The following is a 16486-nucleotide window of genomic DNA, read 5'->3' as shown; positions in this document are numbered from 1 at the left end:
TCTTGAATCATCCTATTTTGATGCATAAATAAGATTTTTTAAGCTTAAAATCAATGGCTCATAATCTTTATAAATATTAAAGCATTCAAAAATCTCATTTTTTCATAAAAACGATCCAATGGTTGATTCTCAGCAAATTCACCATGCTAAGCACATCCACATAGTCGGACTTGAAAAAAAAAAGTGTTGAAAATGCGCATATTTCTAGTTTTCATATTTTAGTAACTCTCTCTCTCTCTCTCTCTCTCTCTCTCTCTATATATATATATATATATATATATATATATATATATATATATATATATATGCTAATTCTTGTATTCAAAAAAGTTAGTTTTTGCTCATCAGTGTAATCAAAAGAGTAGCTATGAGGGTTCCACTTATATAAATTCACTGGTTGGTGGTTACGCGCTTCCGCTGTCAACAGATTGAAAAAAAAACTAAAACCTAACTCTCTCTATCTTCTCTCGGCCCGAAAATCTTCATATGGGTGTGGAGAACCTCAATTCTACCATTGAGGAATCCCGGGTATTGCTTGGAAAACTCGAGGCTACCATTAGAGACGCATCCGAGCAATGCCCATCTTCTTGTTGCCCACACAGAACCGAAGAAGCGTCGTATTCCTGTGCCCAAGATCATGGAAGGCGTCTACATGGTGGATTCTCGGCCTGCCCACATGTTGAAATTAGGAATTTGATGGCAATCAGAGACTCTCTGCAGGTCTTCGAAGAGTGGCTTCGATTCTTGGAGGTTAGTTTTGATTGAATTCTATAGACCATGACTCGACTTGGGGCTTGAGAATAGCAATCTGTACAATTCCGAGTTCGAGTCTGACTTGAAGGGATTCTGATGCTTTGGTTTGACATTTTCAATTCGCCTGAATTGGTCGTAGCTGCGTTTTATGTTGGTGGGATCTCTTATGTGATATTTTTTTGTTTGAGATATCTCTTAAACAGCCCATTGAAATGTTGGATTTCGTTGGTTTCCTTTTGTTCTTTTTTGTTTGGTTCATAAAGTCGATTCGTTAATTCAATTCGTTATGAGTTTCTGATTCGCTCTATTTGATTTGATTTCTGACATGTTTTCCAAATTTTTAGTCTTCTATCTGTTCAATTCATGTATTGATATTTTGGGCATGTGTTAATCACCAAGTTGGTTGGTTGCAGCTGTTGAGAATAGTGAGCTTTTCGATCGATAGGGAAAAAAACGGTTTTCTATTAGATTGTAAATTTGATAAATGCCGAGCACATTTTAGAGAGAGAGAGAGAAATGAGCTGTCTTGAGAATGATTTTCCAGTTAATGACCAGAAAAATGAGGAGAAATATTGTCCCATCTGCGTATGGGGTCGGCTTTGCTTGTCGTATTTCTCCATTGGTTTCTACCTAAAATTTGTGGCCAGAAACACAAAAAGGAAAAGATTCCTCAAAGAATTTGAGTGGAACTCAATTCGGGATTCTCCGATTTGTGAAACGAACTCAATTGTAATTGAAATTGTTAGAGATGGTCTCCTCAATGCAGTAGTGTTGATGCTGTTCCTACGAGTGCAGAAAACATTTAGTTTCTGAAATTAAGCGAATGAGATTGGATATCCCAGTAATCTCAACTGTAAACAATGGATACTAGGCGCTGCACATATCGACCCGTGCAGTTTCTGTAGCTCTATCTTTTGACTCGAGATGGGAGCAGGTTTGAAAAAGGACAGTTCATTTGTTTGCATATAATCATCTCTCCTGTGGAGAGAGAGAGAGAGAGAGCTCTGGAAATCCATGTTTTATGATGCCCTTCTGGGAACCCATGATTTATGACCCCTCCAATTCTTCTAAGACTCACCATGGAGGCTGCCACTACTACAACTTAGACATACACTTCTAGGATGTTTTAAAGCCTATAGAGATATCGGTAAAACCACACAAGTAACCTATTATTTCTACATATCATACCACTCTTATTCCAATTTCCATTTCACTTTTGATGAAATGTGGATGTGCTGCTTCTGATCAAGCTCAATCAGCCAATATCTGTTTTTCCAATATTAGCTTCTTGTTTTGGAAGTTACATGACTAGAAGAAATTTTCAAAACTGATTTTCCAATTGCTTATGTTTCCTAAGTATCTTTCTTAATCTTGTTCCCAAACAAAAAAAATTCTCGTATCATGAATGCCAAGACATCGTTACACCATAGCTTTCAGATTGATGCCATAGTGAACCCTGATTGAGTCATGCATTCCCTTCATAACTGCAGCTTCAATTATCTATTCTGAAGGAACTCTGTCTCAAACTCAATTTTGGCATTAAGAGGCTGTATGTGAAGAGCTATATTCCAAAGTACTGACACTTTATAATGGCATGTTGCATCTTCAACATAAAAGAAAACACAGTGGTGCCCCTCCCTCATACTTCACAGAAGCAGTTGGACTGCATCTCATTTTCATCCTAAGAACAAAACTAGTGATCTTAGTAGGGATACAAATACCTTCTTCCTGTGCCCAATCTTCAGATTCAAAGATGAACAAATTCACACTTCAAGAAAACCTATGACCAGAACACTTCATTAAGCTTGCTTCATAATGGAATGGCAAATTCCCATGAAGGACGCCAAGGTACCCATATGCTATCTGTAACATTACAAGTCAAGACGACTGGAAAATTATCTTCACCACTAAACCAGCCACCTCACCCCTCTCACGCCTTCTGTCCAATCAACTGTCTCATTTCTCATGTTTTCACCATGAAAATATCTCTTAATTTTCCACGGTCCATGATATAGTGAACTTCTCACTTCAAATCACTAATGTATCAAAATTTTCATGATTTTCAGATATTGCAATCTCAGCAACATGTAGAAAGATGTGCAGCTTTTGTACGGTTGGAACAGAGCCGGCAATTACTTGTTAAAAGGCTTGTAGACCATAATGGAAAAGATTGGCCTGTGATCCAAGAGGCACTTGAGTTTGCAAGAGCAAAAGATAAATCTGCCAACCTACATTCAAACGAATCATTCTCCTACAGCAAAAATATGTCTTCGCCGAACCATATTAGTCATGGCACAAGCCCTTTGAAAGGATTTGCATCTTTCATCAACTATTCTTTCCAGATCATGAAGAAGCCACTAAAGTTGCAGAAGGCTGCTGGAGTGATACTGAGTCTTGGAGTAGCTGCGGCTGGGATGCTTTTAGCATTGCAACTGCAACAAAGAAGCCAACAACCCAGGAAGGTGCTTAAAATGATGCACAAAACAAATGTTGGTCATCAAAAAGGTGGTCAATCTTTTATGAATTCTGCAAATAGAGGAAGAGCACAGAAAATTTGGAGCAATCCTATGGATGTTTTACATGGAAGGGGATGATGGTTGTTTTTTATACTTGGTTAGCCATAATAGGACAATTTTTTATTGGTTTGTCACAAAGTTTTGCATCTGATACAGGTTTGAAAAGGAAAAAAGAAAGGCGCTTTATGCACTCAGCAGTGGGACAAGCACCGCAATGATTTGTTGGTCATTCTACGTTTTTGCATATTCAGCAACAGATGGAGTGTTGTGTGAAGCTTTGAGAGTATTATTTCTTTGTTTGGTAACTGATCTATAGCATTTTTTGAAATTTTTTCCTTCCTTTTCTTTGTGTGGGGTTTTTGTTGTAACCAATTAGCAAATGTATTTAATTGTGGGTATCAACTTTGTTTTTGTTTTTTCTTTTTTTCTCGAGCAATTACTGGAGATTAATTCTCTGAATGTAATAAAAATACAACCAGATCTTTCAAGGAAATGCGTGAACCTGATTTTGGTTAAACACTATTTTTCGTAACTGAATGCATGTGAGCATGTCTTTGAATTGGATGCAGAGCTTAAAGCCTTAAAAGACATCATACTTGTATTCAGGTTAAGATGGCTGCACCTGGCTGTATTGAAGCTAAGTCCATGGTTTGTATGATTTTTTTTCATGCAGGTCGGGGAAACCACCCTCGAAATCAGAGACCTAGTCGTGCTGGCTAAGCCTACCATAAACCCGTGGCACATCCCTTGCCCCATAGAGAGTTGCCCAGCTTCGGGTGAGGAAGGCTTATCCTTGCCCTCGTTAATGCAAGGAGCTGACACTCGTGGGAATGGAACCCTGACCACCGGTGTAGTGGCTAAGGGCCCTTCCACTGCGCCAAACCCCTTGGGGACATGGTTTGTGACTTGAAACAATGATCAACACAAACTAGCAGAAAGCTTGACCTTGCCGCAGCTTGAGAATACCTGGCCAGCAGGGATCTCCCGAAGGGCTTCCAAGGTTGGAGTGGAATTGAGTTCTGCGAGATTGGAGAATACCTGTTGCTTTCTTGAGGTGGGTCCCTGTAAGGCTGGGGGACCGGCAGACTCACCTCGGGTTTACTTAGTAAGGGTACAGACCCATTAAATGACCTGGAAGGTTCTTCGTCATCAAAATAATTTATTTTTTTATTTTGATTTTTATCTTCATCTCATAAAAATGCATGGAATTTGAGTTGCTAACGTTTAAAAACGCGGTTGATTCAGTTCGACTTGGTCACTTACTGGGTCAAACGAGTGTATGACCCAGAAATGAACAAAACTAGGCTGAGTCAGCCGAGTTTTAGCGTGACTCAGATAAGTAAGCTCATGACTGGACCGAGTCATATATATACATATATTGTATATAATTACAAATATTATATGAAATATAATATAAATAATATGGATATTATACATAAAAAAAAGGTTATACATATATTAATAAAAGTATACATTAAACACATTACAAAATATCATACAATGTATTTTATATATAATATATTAATAACATATTATAAAATATGCATACCTTATATATTTTATATAAAATATAAAAACACCCCGCCGAGTCAAGGGTCAATCATGAACTAACCAAGTAACGAGTCACTGGGTTTGAAAACTATCAGCATCCAAAATAAGTGCCCTAAAATGTAGGTGCAATCCCCCAGCTTGGCTATCAAAAAGGAAAAGGCTGGTAGGAAAGTAAAGACGAGTAAGGGTATGTTCGGCTGCTCTTTTTTCATGTAATTTAGAATCTCATGAGAAAGTGATTCTCATGAAGTTCTAAATCATTTGATTTGAAATCTCATGAGAAAGCGATTCTCATGCTCGGTTGGCTTGAAGGAACAAATCTCATACAAATGTGATTCATTTTCTTTTGTTCGGTTATTGTGACATGGATTTATTTTTTCATGTTTTAAAAACTTGGATTATGAATTAGATCTAAGGGATCATGGATTGGATCAATGTTTTTTTTTTGGATTTAATGAGCATGGATTATATTTAATGGATCCTGGATCATGGGTTTGGATTGATGGATCCATAATTCCATTCTCTCATGTAATTCGTATAAAGAAATCCATTCCAGCGAACTCATCCCCCTCCACCCTTCAGCTGTATTGTTCCTAGTGGAGCTCACCCCTCCCCCTGCTATCTCAACCACTTGAAAAAACAATGTTACCTGTTTTTTCCTTTAATAGCCATTGCAGCAGAGCCGTGAAACATTCATGGGTGTGATTTAGAATCAGAATGATTTGAAATCACAAGGCAACCCATGAGAATCGAAATCGCAGGTGACTGAAATCTCATGTTCGGCTGCTCCTGAGATTTTAGTGATTTTAGAATCACTTTCTCAAGGAACCTGAGAAAGTGATTCTAGAAGGAAAGAACAGAAGGTGCCCTGAGATCAAAAAAAAAAAAGTCAGAGGTCAAACCAAGCTTTTTTTTATTGGTTGTGGCAAAGCCAGAAATTGGTGTCGGCAGATAAAGTGTATACATTGCACATTTTAGTGTGCCGCTGCACCTGATCTGCCCTCCATCTTCTATTAGGCTTCACAGCTGACAGACTGGTCCCAAGAGATGGCGGGCGGCCAGGTGTGGCGGCACACTCTAAGTGAGCAATGTGATTGCACCTTGTTTGCCCTTGAAATTTGTGGAGATGGTGCAGCGATGGCTTTCTGACCCATCGGCTGTCACAAGGATACGACAAAAGGACACAAGACACGAGAGTGAATTGAAGACAGCCCATCAGCACCAAGTATTTTAGAAACTCGAAGCCACCAACCATAATAAAACTCTCCCCGACCATTTTTCCCTTTAAGCATTCAAGCCTTAAGTTGGGAATTCTTTTTCATATTGCACAAATAATTCCAGCTTTGGTATCTCCGAATTTGCTCACAATAATATCATATTGCTTAACATCTGTAACCAGGTAAGATCAGAATTCTTTGAAATATAGAATTGGCTCTACGTGTTGTCGAATTGTTGACTAGTTTCTAAGCTTCTAGATTCATTTACAGACTCAGGCAAACCAGTAAAAACAAAAGAAATCAACAAATAAAAACTTTAAATGAACTACAAAAATCAGTGAACTTACTATGAACCACCTAATTTTTCTGCTATATATTCAGCAGCTTGGGTTTTTCATCTGGTCCTATAATCCATCAGTCGATAAAGCTAATAAAATTATCAAACCGTCCTTCAAATTTATTCTATTAATGAAAGAATACAGGATTGTTTTACTAACGAAGGGCAAGAAAATAAATCCATGCACTAGGTTAGTATCCAAAACGCATAAAAAAAAGGCAGAAAGCTGGTCATATCCAAAAGTTGGGTGCTTATGCCAATGACAGTCATTTTTTTATAATTTACTCGAACATTTAGGGCATGTTTGGTAGAGTCTCATGAGATTTGGACTCTCATGCACATGAGAAAGGAATCTCATTGGCATAGGCTAAACAAACATCAGAAAATTAGCGGTGAAAAACAGACTCTCGTTTGCCTTGACAAATATGAGTTGCTTTCTCATTTATGAGAATCAGAATCACAAGGAACCCCATGTTATTATGATTCATGACTCCAAATCAAATGTGACCCAGCAAACCAAATAAAGACCAGCAGGCACAGGCACAAGCCATGTTGGCCAAATCTCAGCCCTGTAACCCAATCTGACTTCCCAAGTCAGGTTGAGTTCAAGACACAAGGTTGTCAAACACACAATGCTAAAACATAGAAAATCAAAGAACAACAACCATCAGACAGATTCATATAGAGAAATTGTTGAGTGAAAAAAAACATCAGCCTCTGGCTAACAGTACATCTAATTTTTTCCCACGATATTCATGAGAAAGCACCTTCCTGTCCGTGTTCCTAAGAGAAGTATCTTCTGAAATCCGTGAATCATCAAGCAGAAAGCCACTCTTGAATGCCAACTGGTGCAATTGTAGCACAGCAATCATGCTAACAGCAATCAAGGTTGCATTGCCAATTAACCCAGCAACTGTCTCAAACTTTAGCGACTTTTTGGCAAAATCAAAACTCGAGGCAAGCATTTGCATGAGAAAATTTGACCCCTTTGATCTAAGGGCTTCCATATTCTTGCTCATATGGCTTCTTGTTAGATCCTCTGGGACAACAAAATTTTCGCTGGCACTGCCAACGAATGCTAAGGCTTCTTCAATGACCGAGTACTTCTTGCCATGATAATCTGCAAGCCTCATAGCCAGAATAAGACGACTTTGCTGAAGTTGTGCTATTGCAGCGTCTCTCTCAGCTCGTTGCTGTGATTGTACAGTCTAACAAAGAAATAAGACAAAGAAACTATCTAAACCAATTATATCATTGTCGCATGGTGGTTTAAAGAAAAAAAGTTTTCTAGGTTATGCAACCTAATGACCAAGCAGAACCATAGAGACTTTGTTACATAGGCATAGAGAAACCTGATCAAATACATAAAGTCAAATCCACATATGCATGTGCTTCACCAGAAAGGATTTTTCTCTCAAAGACATCAGCATTTGGCAAATAGCTCACAACTTGATCCATTGAAAAAATGACTGCTATCCTTGACAATTCTTGCTATATCTAGAAACTTATCCAAAATGTTAAGTCTTGCAGTTGTTTTCCTCTTACACAAATACAATTAGCTAGACCCATCAAATCATCATTGGCATACACAATGAAGAACATAAATACAGATCTAGCACCTAAAAATTAAAGATGATTAACACTGACAAGCAATTTCTCTAAGCTATCATTCTTATCTGCCAGTGAATGTGAAACAATTTTCTTTGCATCGTTCCACATTCAAATTAGACAAACCATGGTTCCTCAACATCCAAGAAATAGGAAACGTTAATGAGATCAATATACATAAAAAAAATGTTTGATTACTAGAAGTATGAGGCCTGCAACCAGCTAAACTAGTTGCTTTAAAAATATATATATTTAATATACTAGAAACATTTGAGGGTGATCAACTGATCAGTTTTTAAAGAGCTTAAAAAACTTCTAAGTGGATTGGAACAGTGCAATAAGTAAATATGCATTAATATTATCCCCTTGCTAGGCAAAGAATAATAAAAGGTAGTACCAAGGTTGCCAAACTAGGAAGCGAAAGCGGGAAAAAATACGGGAAGCAATGCATTTAAAAATGTATAAGAAGCGGGAAGCGAAGAATAAAAAAACAATATATAAGAATTGAATGAGAATCAAAATGGAACACAGAAAAAAATTGAAGTAAAAGTAAGTATTCTTAAATTTCATCTCATGATATTTTAGTGTAAGAATTAAATTTTTAACAAAATCTAAAAATGATGACTGCTAATTTAGAGAAAACACATGGAAGTGAGTGAAAAGTGTGAGAGGAAACACATAAAAAACATGAAAAGTAGAATGAGAGAACATACAAGAATAATAGATCAAGTGTGTGGAAAGCATAGGAGAAGTGTGGGAGAATCGATATTTTCATCAAGTTTCAAAAGCGAGAAGTATAGCGCTTCCGAAGCGAGTTTCCGGGAAGCAGACTTCCCACCTATTTAAGAAAATTCTGGTAACTCAGGGGTAGTGCCAATGCACAAGAGAAAGTGAATAGGTACTGACTCATTAACTTGTAAAACGAGCACCTAAACTATATGGCATGTATATTAATAAGGGCAAATGTCAAAATTCCCTTAAACAAAAAGAAATTAAAGTATAAACAAAACAACATAGAAAATGATAGAAATGCACATAAAGGACAAAAAGATAAACAAACGTACACTGCAGAAAGCATGCATACAGGGCAAAGGAAGCATAAGGCCTCCAATGAATTCACAAAAAGGTTTAGAAAGAAAAAGGCAGCCATAGCTAGGTTTATACAGGATATCTTAGGTCTCACATTTGGGATCAGAAACACTTCATGCTAGTGCCACGAGGGTACCTAAGAATCCTCAAACTAACCTAACAAGAGATGAAATTCAAGTCTGATGGCAAATAGGATTCAACGTTTTGTTATTTTCAGTTAATGGCAACATAAGGGAAGATCAGTTGATCAGATCCACCAAGTGGTAGAAGGGAGAAGGGAAGGCACCAAGACCCGGACAAGGTGCATGGTAGCAATGGTAGCAAAAGCCAAGAATTAGAAACTAGGAAGCATAACTATTACATACATGCAAATATTATATCAAAGCTTAAGAAAATGTGAAATTACCAAAAATTAAAAGAATTAGGGCGAAGACAAAGTATCAGCGACCCATTATGAATCTTGAAAACCTCACTAGAGAAGGAAAGTTCAACATCTATTACATAATGGAAATGAAAATAATTGACTTGAGGGTATATAACCATCTGGTATTCCTAACTTGTTTGTGACAACTTTATGTTACCCAGGCTACACCTAACTAACAAAAATAATTATATCTACATATTGTACTTCTGATAAGATTGGTTTGCTTCATTCACATAGTACTCATTTTATCTCTCATATCCTGATATCCATGTAATTCTATCCGTCTGGAAAGAGAGTCAATCCCACTGTGCATAAGACCACCGCATGCTAGATTCTCTCTCGAGCTGTTCGAGATAAGGAACTGACTTTCAAAAATGCCCCATACTGACTGTAGATTTCGAACAGGTTCACATATTCATTTACATTGTCCTCGATCAATGGCCAAGACTTGCATCCTGTCATGCGGGCTAAAGCGTCTCGGGGATTCAGACCTTTGACATTGATTAAGAATTGTTTCTCCAATGGATCTTCTGGATGATCAAATCCATGAATGCAGTTGGTGCATTTGTGAGGCCAAAAGGCATCACCTCACCACGAACTCGTATAACTCATATCTCGTTCGAAAAAGTTGTCTTTGCAATATCTTCATTTCTAATACGAAGTTGATGATAACCTGACCTGAGGTCAATCTTAGAGAAAATCTTTGCCCTCTGCAACTGATCGAAAGGTCTTCGATCCTAGGTAACAGGTATTTATTCTTAATCATCGCTTGGTTGAGCATCCTATAGTCAATGCACAACCTCAAGGATTCATCTTTCTTCTTTACGAACAACATTGGTGCACCCCAGGAGGATGCACTGGGTCGAATAAAACCTTGTTCCAAAAGTTCTTCTAACTGTCGCTTCAACTCTTCAAGCTCTACCGGAGCCATACGATATGGTGCCTTAGAAATAGGAGTAGTTCCAGGAATAACTCGATACAAAACTCAATCTCTCATTTCAGAGGCAATCCGAGCAATTCCTCAGAGAACACATTGGGGAACTCCCGAACCACGTCCAAGTCTTCAATCGAAACTAACTCAGGCTCAACTGGGGTAATACTGACCAGAAATGCAGTATCCCCATTTCGCAAATACTTCTGGGCTTTGAAAGCATAAATCAAACGGCTATCTCGCAACGATCGAGAAAGCTTGATCTCTAGAACAGTATGATTAGGCGGGAATAAGACTACCTTGCCTTCTCTACAGAGGACTTGTGCATGATACTCGAACAACCAATCCATGCCTAAAATGACGTCGAACTTAGTCATATCTAGCAGGATTACGTCAGCTGACAAGTTCTGCCCTGCCACCGACACCTCGATGCTCGGAATATAAGAATTACAAAATGACTGATCACCTGTCAAAGTACGAACCTCCAACGGGTAATTCAAAGACTCTACGGTCAAAGGCAATGTTCTAGCAAATCTGACAGATATAAAGGAATGCGAAGCACCACAATCAAATAACGTAAAAGTTGCATGACCAGCAACTGGAATAGTACATTGGACCAACTCGCCTTTGGTCACTTGTTTCACTGTTGCTGCGTAAGCACGTCCTGCGATAGATTTTTGGTTGCCTTGCCTCTGCTTATGTGGTTGTTGTGGCTGATGTTGTTGAGGCTGCCTCTGCAGAACTCGCTGTGATGTTCCTGGTGCGTTTCTCCTTTGATAATCCAACGGCTTTTTCCAGCAATCCTTTATATAGTGGCCCATATTGCCACAATAGAGACATCCCCCAGTGTCACGAGGGCAAGGTCGACCCGAATGGTCGACAAGACACTTGGGACATCCCGCTGCTACTGCGATCTGCCTTTGAGGTAGTGAAGCAACAAATTCATGCATAAATACATGGTGCATTAATCTGATAGGAACTCATAATCTATAAAGGGTTTAGACTCTTTTCTTTCCTCTATTCTCCATACATATATAAACATTTATATATAAAGTTGACAGATTCAATTTTCTGTAAAGACCCGGCCACAGGGACTACATCCACTTCAATACCACCACATCATTGTAATTTTATCACATTCTTGAACAATTCTAATGGGATGTTACCATCAATGCATGAAATCCAACGATAAAATTACTGAACCCTTGATGTCTTGAATCATGGTGCAAAACAATTACTGAATTCTTGAATAGCGGTGCGATTTCCCCCCGACAATCCATAAACACACTAAATTTACTGAATTAATGAATCATGGCGCAATTTTCTCCCAACGTCGTGTAAAAGCAACGATGAAAAATGCGAACTCTTGAAACGTCATTTTGAGCAAAAAATCTGCAAACCAATGAGAAAAAAGGAAATTGACGAATGGGTAAACGAGAGGGAAAAGTTACATGGTAGAACTCGAGTTGATCTTCGAGGTTCTCGAGGGCAGTTCGTATGGCATTCAGGCTCCTCGCCTCCGAGAACTGGTCCTTCTCGGTGAGGCATTCCTTCATGAAGACGAACCCGTTCTGGTCCTTCGTGGGCTTCTCCTGGGGCTTCGTGGAGTTGAGGAAATGGGCCTTCGTGACCGAGTGAATGGCGTCGCTGATCTTATCGTGGAGATCCCAGATCTTCTCGAGGATGGATTCGATCTCCTCGACCTCCATTTCCTATCTCATGGGTGCAGCTGAAAATGGTGGAAAGTGGTGCAATTCTAAGGTTTACTGCTTGAGCTCTTTCTCTCAGACCATTTCGTGAGAATTTGAGGCGTTTGATTTTGGGAACAAGGGAACATCTGCGTTTGGATTAAGAAGCATTGCAAAGAGGTAGTCACCTGACTTGAGGGAATTCAAACGCTGGTCCTTTCCAGGTTATCCAAACACGTACACGTCGGATTATTTTGATAATTGGACTGCAAATAGCCAGATATGTAATCTCCATAGTTTTTACAAAAATCCCAAAAATCATAAAAACAAAAAGGCCCAAATTAGCAGATAAACAAAAACCCCGAAATCAGAACAAACCAAAAGAGCCCATATTAGCAGAGAAACAGAACGCCCCAAAATAAAAAGGATTCAGAAAATTCAGAACGCTCAAACCCCCGAGAGAAGATTCAGAAAGCCCAAGAAACCCTATCAAGAAAAAAACCTTAATATAGAGATATTAATGGCCACAATGCCCGTCACCTACTTCCTCCCCTTCCTCAGAGAGAGAGAGAGAGAGAGTACCAGTCGGCCAATGCAGTTGCCTTGCTTGCCCTTCCTCGCAGAACGCCCAGCCGATCACCGCCTTGCAGGAGATAGATCCGACTCGCCGGACGTCACCGTCTTCCAGAGAGAGACAGTCGCCGGCGGCGGTGATGGCTGCTCCTACCGGAGATGAACCCTTGAGCTCTCACAGAAGAGCGTAGTGTTGTTAAGGCTGGAGAGGGAGAGGCCCCACCTCAAAACATTTTGCTACTTTGCAAGGGAAATTTTCTTTTTCTTTTTTCCCTTCGAAAGAGAGTGTCCTGAGGAAAATTTCAACAAAAATAAAGGCATGCTGGGGTTAGGCTAAGGATGGCAGTGGATCGGGACAGGGGCGGGGGACAAGGTCTCCACACCCGCCCCGTCTCAAAATCCTGCTCTCTATTTTCGCCTTCATTCTTGCATGGGTTTGGATTTTAACCTCCATAACCGCCACCATCCTTGTTTCTCCTCGGTCCATTGCCATCCCTACCGTTAGGCTGACCCCCGCAGGTTTTGAACCTGCAACGTCCCACAACAAGTAGACGTGCACTGACAGCTCCTACCAACCGGTAAATACGCTTGAAGTTTTAGCATCAAGCGAAAGACCACCATAGTTGTCATAGTGACAAATCTTGCGAGATTTTCAAAAATATCGTGAAAACTTACTTGAAAGTTAAAAACAGAAAGTTCTCGCTATATTTTCAATTTCTCATTATTTTTTCATCAGAATCACGAATATCGTGTTTTAAACATAATATTTATGTTTTTATTGGCTATTTATCATTAAAAACATATGTTTTTATTTTAAATTTTTTATATTTTAATTCATTTTTTATTACAAATATTTTACTGAAAAAACATTATATATATATATATATATATATATTTTATTGCTATCTTTGGTTGCCAAGATTTGGCTGTTTTTTTATTTTTTGTCACTGATTGCTAAGAAATGAAATAGATACTAGAAGTGATGCATGAAGCGAAAGTGAAAGGTAAAGTGTCAAAAAAGTAGTACAAAGCATAACGATTGTAAAACAATTGTGAAAGTGCATAGAAAATGAAAAAGATACATATAGGAAACAATATGAAGTGCAAGCAAAAGCAAATAAAAAAAAGTGACTTGAACACAAGTATAAGACCATATAAAATTATCATACAAGATTGTTATAAAAATGTTATTATTTTTAATATAAAAACATAAAAAGCGAAGGAAAAGCAAGAAGAAGTGAAGGAAGTGGAACTTCGATTAAAGAGAATCGAGCTTTTCATATTTCGAAAGAAGATTTTTCAAAGCTTTTTTTTCAAAGAAGGGAAAAAAAATTTCCTTTTCAAAGCATGCTCCATGTAACAAGTTTTGGTAATTATGAAAAAGACACGTTTGAATTTATGCTAGTTAATTAAAAGTAATTTTTTCAAGTAATTAACTTTGGCCCCAAAGGAGTTTGGTATAGTGGGATGAGACTTAGGGTGCTAGTCAGGTGGTTTAGGTTCAAATCTTATGGGTGTTACCCTTTGTGCAAGCCAAAACGCGAGGGCAAGGGGTAAGCCTGCAGAGTTCTACACTGCCAGGACAGTGATTGTAAGAATGGCAGGCAAAACCGGTTCGGACCCGAGTCTAATCGGACCCACCATAAGAGAAACCATATTCGGACCCAATAAGAACTACATAAACCAAACCTAGATCATACCCTATAAAAATTGATTTTTATCATTTTTATATTAAAAATTTAGGGGTATTAATAGAAGCAAGGTTCGGGCCTGGTTCTGATATAAAATTTCAGCTAGAACTCATACCTCAAGTTTCAACATGGATAGAAGACTTTCCTTCAAAGCCCAAAACAAAAAAAAAAAACTAAGAACCACATGGATTTAATAATTCTAATTCCACGAGAAAAAGGTCTACAACTTATAGGCAGAATACAAATTACCGTTCATATTATCATTTTGTTGAACAGTAGTGAGGTAAAGGAGTAAAAATCATTGTTGTCAGTATCGGTATCGACCCTGAATCGTTGGGCCACCGATTCAGATGTATCTGCCTATACGGATACTCAAGTGAATCGTTCTGTATAGGTAAAAAATCACAAAAAATATTACGTGTCAATCGTAACGTGATACATGTTAAAACTATTAAAATAACATTTTTAGTATTTTTTTTTGCATTTATTAAAAAATAACCGGTTTAAGGGTGAAGCATATCGATTTTCTGGATACGATGCATATAGGCTGAGCAAGTTTGGAAGCGACAAAGATATAAGAAAAGTGATCAAAAATGAAAAAAAAAATAGTATAAATTTTTTGACTCTTCCAAACGAGAGACTTTTTTGCTGAGAGAGATTTTCTACAAAGTGCACTTTTTGATAGGAAACATTCCTACATGAAAAGGGTGGAAAAACGTATCCTACAAAGAGGACATTTATTTTTATGCTCCTCACTACACATCTCACCACCATCACGAACCACCACCACCACTCCTCCTCCTCTCTCTTATTTTTTTCACATTTACTCTCTAGGGAAAAACTATTTTTTCTGAAAAACTTCTCATATCAAAAACTCTCGTAGGTAAAACTTTCTTTTCCTACGAGAGTTTCTCTCTTCAGTAGCAATCCACCACTTGTGATGTCACACACATATGGTACATACGCAACCAATATAATACGCAAAACACACAATGTTTTCAAAATGTTGCCCATACTAAAAATCACGGTTGATCACAATATAAATCCGACAATAACATATTTTCTTAGCATCTGCAATTTATTTACATTTCATATGCATTATACTTTTCGTAAGAAGGTAGGGGTTGCACCCATTGAAAATAAGATGCGAGAGAATCGTTTACGGTGGTTTGAACATATTCGGCGAAGGCCTAATAATGCTCCAGTTAGAAGGTTGGAGAAATGGGAAAATATATTAGTTAAAAGAGGTCGGGGTAGGCCTAGGAAGACTTGGATGGAGATGATAGGAAAGAATATGAATGCTTTGAACCTCACCGAGGACATGACATTGGATAGACATGATTGGAGGAAAAGGATTCATGTGGAAGACCCAAAATGAATTTCTTTTTTGGTTCATATCGCTGACCCCAATTGTTTTGGGATGAAGGCGTAGTTGTTGTTGTTGTCATATGCATTATACTCAAAAGACGACGATGGCACCAACTTTTGAGTGGTCGTACATTATAAAATATGATAAATTTGGGCAATTGTTTTTATTGACGATTTTTACCATTTGTCGTCTGAAAAATTAAACACATGCAATCAAGGCACTTGTATAAGTTGTCTTAAGAAAAATTCAGGCGCCATGTAATTTGTTGCCTTCCCCTGAAAAAATCAATCACCATGATTTTGACCAAATTAAGTGCTTGATTTTTCAGGTTATAAAAGAGCAAAACTATAAAGAAAAAAAGTAAATTGACCATGTTTGTTATATTTTTTTAGTTTGCCACTAGTTTTGGTATTGTGCCAAAAATTAGTACCATCTATATTATTGTTTATTTTATATATTATCTATGTTATTCTACATTACAAAAAAAAATCTAGATTTTCAAGACAACAATAATAATATCTAAAATACATTTATAGAATTTTGTTATTTATACAGCTTCAAGATTAGAGACCTAACCGGCGTCATCACAATCACTGTCCTGAAAGCATAAAACTTGTCCGGCTTACTAGGGATGGCAGTGGACCCGGGTGGGGCTGTGTGGTGGGGAGGGGGGACAAGGTCTCCACCCCCAGCTCTGTCTCAGAATTTCGCCCTTCATCCCTGCAGCTGTTTTGATTTT

General features: G+C 38.1%; 2 protein-coding genes across 2 annotated transcripts; one reads left to right on the top strand and one right to left on the bottom strand.

Moving 5' to 3' along the window:
• The first annotated feature begins 416 nt into the window (after positions 1-416).
• Positions 417-3786, top strand: LOC149819836 (plastid division protein PDV1-like). Its single transcript, XM_089983323.1, has 2 exons — positions 417-750; positions 2820-3786. Exons 1-2 carry the CDS (start codon positions 487-489, stop codon positions 3345-3347), a joined length of 792 nt encoding a protein of 263 aa, XP_089839449.1. The 5' UTR covers positions 417-486; the 3' UTR covers positions 3348-3786.
• A 3243-nt stretch (positions 3787-7029) lies between these two features.
• Positions 7030-12978, bottom strand: LOC149819835 (plastid division protein PDV1-like). Its single transcript, XM_089982886.1, has 4 exons — positions 12697-12978; positions 12303-12380; positions 11878-12155; positions 7030-7582 (listed from the first exon to the last, which is right to left on the bottom strand). The coding sequence occupies exons 3-4, from the start codon at positions 12133-12135 to the stop codon at positions 7085-7087; spliced, it is 756 nt and encodes a 251-aa protein (XP_089839012.1). The 5' UTR covers positions 12136-12155; positions 12303-12380; positions 12697-12978; the 3' UTR covers positions 7030-7084.
• Between the last annotated feature and the right edge of the window lie 3508 nt (positions 12979-16486).

Source organism: Nuphar pumila, chromosome 12 (genome assembly GCF_984573655.1).
Source record: "Nuphar pumila chromosome 12, dmNupPumi1.hap1.1, whole genome shotgun sequence".
Taxonomy (NCBI): Eukaryota; Viridiplantae; Streptophyta; class Magnoliopsida; order Nymphaeales; family Nymphaeaceae; genus Nuphar; species Nuphar pumila.
The sequence above is the reverse complement of the archived record's forward strand: the minus strand, read 5'-3'. Positions and strand labels throughout refer to the sequence as shown.